The sequence below is a fragment of the Culex pipiens genome, chromosome 2 (assembly GCF_016801865.2).
Source record: "Culex pipiens pallens isolate TS chromosome 2, TS_CPP_V2, whole genome shotgun sequence".
In the NCBI taxonomy this organism is placed as follows: Eukaryota; Metazoa; Arthropoda; class Insecta; order Diptera; family Culicidae; genus Culex; species Culex pipiens.
The window spans coordinates 14676155-14679269 of record NC_068938.1 but is presented as its reverse complement, the minus strand read 5'-3'; the positions used below and the strand labels follow the sequence as shown (position 1 = coordinate 14679269).

General features: G+C 45.4%; 1 protein-coding gene across 2 annotated transcripts; it reads right to left on the bottom strand.

The window, feature by feature from the left end:
- Positions 1 to 264: 264 nt before the first annotated feature.
- Positions 265 to 2292, bottom strand: LOC120413882 (zinc finger protein 420-like). Of its 2 annotated transcripts, XM_039574857.2 has the most exons (3): positions 2079 to 2292; positions 461 to 2016; positions 265 to 383 (listed from the first exon to the last, which is right to left on the bottom strand). In XM_039574857.2, the coding sequence occupies exons 1-2, from the start codon at positions 2202 to 2204 to the stop codon at positions 490 to 492; spliced, it is 1653 nt and encodes a 550-aa protein (XP_039430791.1). In that variant the 5' UTR covers positions 2205 to 2292; the 3' UTR covers positions 265 to 383; positions 461 to 489. The 2 variants fall into 2 exon arrangements, with proteins under 2 accessions (XP_039430791.1, XP_052563512.1); XM_052707552.1 differs by lacking the exon at positions 265 to 383 and having other exon boundaries at positions 438 to 2016.
- Between the last annotated feature and the right edge of the window lie 823 nt (positions 2293 to 3115).

Genomic DNA, 3115 nt, shown 5'->3' with positions numbered 1-3115 from the left:
TATCGAATACAAAATTATTTCAGCGTTCGTAATTTTCAGTCGCATTCAGGTATTTAAGCAAAACCAAATAATTTGGTTTTTCCACCAACACATTTTGCAAACAAGCTTTTATTTTATGGAGTTTTGCGTTCCTTCAGAGCTCCCTACTAGCCTTTGAAACCATAGTAGGCTTTAAAACTTTTGAAATTTGAAATAAAGCCATTTTTAACATAATTTTACTGGCACACCGCAATTTAGAACAATAAAGTTTTATTTAAACACAATAAAGAGATGTAATGCAGACACAACAACGAAAAACAACAAAATCTTGACGAACGCACATCTTGACAATTTGAAAAATTCTTCATTCACTTCACACTTCTTCACTGCAGTTGATCATCCAGCTAGAACCATGAAACCAAGGGTTGGTCATCCAGCCAAAGACAATTAACAGACACACAAACAAATTTAAAAAACTTACCAACATTTCTTGAAACCATCATCAATCATTCACTTCTCATTCTCCGTCGGATGAATCTTCGCGACGTGAATCAACAGCTCGCGCCGTCGCGCAAACGCCGCCACACAGTGCTCACACTGGTGCGGCTTGACGCCGGTGTGAATGGACCGCTCGTGGCGGGCCCGATCCGTGGCGTGGGCAAACCGGCGCTCACACGGCGGATGCCGACAGCCGAATGGTTTTTCTCCGGTATGCATCCGGACGTGCAGATCCAGGGCCTCTTTGGTGCGGAGCTTCTTCGGACAGTGCTGACACTCCCAGGGGAAGTTGGCGCCGTGGACGTTCCGATGGTGGCGCTTCATGAGGGCGGCGTCGCGGAACACGAACTGACAGTCGGGTTCCGAGCAGGGAATGGCTTCGAACGGGGTGTGGATCTTGCGGTGGTGCTTCAGGACGGACAGTTTGTGGAAGGCTTTGCCGCACGTTTCGCACACGTGGACGGGCGGTGCCAGGCTGTGGGCGCGTTCCTGGTGGTCGCGGAGTCGGTGGAGCTTGTAGAACTTGGCGTCGCAAAGCGGGCAGGGGTACTCGGAGCGTTGCTGTTTGTACGTTTGGTGCTGTTGGAGTTTGGGTTCGCTTTCGAAGGACCGTTGACAGGTTTGGCAGATGAGAGGCGGGTCGTCGGATTGGGGTTCTTGAGCTCTTGCGAGTTCGATTTCGCGTCGTTTGCCGTCGTGGCTTTGATGGACGTGGTCCATAAGTTCTGCTTCGGAGGGGAAGCTTTGCCAGCAACGCACGAAGCAACAGCAGAACGAGTTCGCTTTGTCCGTTGAAACTTTCGTCACCCGAGCTGACCTGGTCGTCCGACGCGGAGTCTTGACCTCGTCCACGGACTTCGTTGTGTGCGTCTGAATGTGCCTGCTGCAGTGACTCTTCTGCACAAAGGATTCGTTGCAAATCCGGCACAGGAAAATGTCGCTGAACGAAAAGTACTCAATGTGCTGCGAGAGCTTCTCCTGAGTTTTGAACTTCTGGTAACAAGTCGGGCAAGTGTAACTGCTATCGGCGTAATAATTGTGCGAATGCTTCTCCTTCGAGTGCTCCACCAGCTGGTCACGGTCAACCGCGATGAAACTGCACCCGCAGCACCGATCTCCATCAATCTCCAGGTACTCAAAGTCTTCAAACTCGATCCGCTGCGCAATCATGCTCTGCTCAGGCAGCTCAAACGGAAACTTGACAATGTCCTTGTCCTCTTCCGACTCGTCATCGTCCACCTCCATACCAAGCGCTTGCAAAATATTCTCCTCGTCTTCCGCATCCCCCTGACTGTCCATTTCCGTGCTCAAATCTTTGTTCCCGCCGTCGTCGTTTGTGTAATCTTCCAGAAACTCAACCTCGTAGGTGTCCTCCTCCTCAATTTCATTCTTAATCGAGACACTCTCATTGATGGAGTTTGAAATCGATTCCAGCAGCTTCTCCACCTCCTGAACGTGACGCTGAAAAGCCACACCGGACTTTAGCTTCCCCGTGCAATCCAGGCACAAGTGGGACGGTTTTCCGTCATTTTCAGAAATCTATAAATAAAAATCAAATCAACCAGTTACAAAATCACGCTTCCCCTGTAGTAAACACCTACCACAACATTGGCGAATTTCGCGAGCAGCTGGTCCAACCCGCTCGCCTCCGGTGCCAGTTCGAACAGGAACACTTCCGGTGGGCCGCTGCAGAAGCGGCAGTGTTGCAGGGAGGACCGGGTGGTCATCGGAGTGTGGGTTCTTGATGGATTTTCACGGGAAAAGTTGCTTTTTTGGAGACGCTAACGGAAAATCGGACTGATCGGGAGAAAAATAACTGCGGGAAATGTCAAACTGTCGAAAGGCCACAGTTTGCTTCGATTTTGGTGTGTACGGTCAAAAGAAATAATAAGAATTTCAAAAAAAAACTCAAACCAATTTAAAAAGTTCAAAAATTCAAAAAATTGAAAACTGAAAAATTTAAATTTCTTTAATTCTTAAATTCTTAAATTCCTACATTCTTAAATTCTTAAATTCTTAAATTCTTAAACTCTTAAATTCTTAAATTCTTAAATTCTTAAATTCTTAAATTCTTAAATTCTTAAATTCTTAAATTCTTAAATTCTTAAATTCTTAAATTCTTAAATTCTTAAATTCTTAAATTCTTAAATTCTTAAATTCTTAAATTCTTAAATTCTTAAATTCTTAAATTCTTAAATTCTTAAATTCTTAAATTCTTAAATTCTTAGCATTAGCATTAGCATTAGCATTAGCATTTTAGGACGCCTTATCCACGGATGGCTCCACAACGCTTATCCCTCTGTTTGGTCTGGTTGTGTTAGACCCTCATCCGGAACAATAATCCAACACGGGAGATACCATGTCTTCATCTTTTGATGAGTGTGTAATACAGCCCAGGGCATAAGGGGGTCCTCGCCGGGTCCAAGCTATCCTTTGGGGAACGGAAGGAATGTTAGTAAACACCTATCTAAAGTGCGCAAGGATCCCTGCGTCACCTTAGTGGTATAGATGTTTGTAGGGTGGTTTTGGACTCAATGTTAGTAGGAGAGGTAGAACCCTAGGATATACCTCGAAAGGTATTGCGGGCGAATCAAGTAGAGTTAGTTTTTTTATTGTTAAACATATACTTGTGACTGTA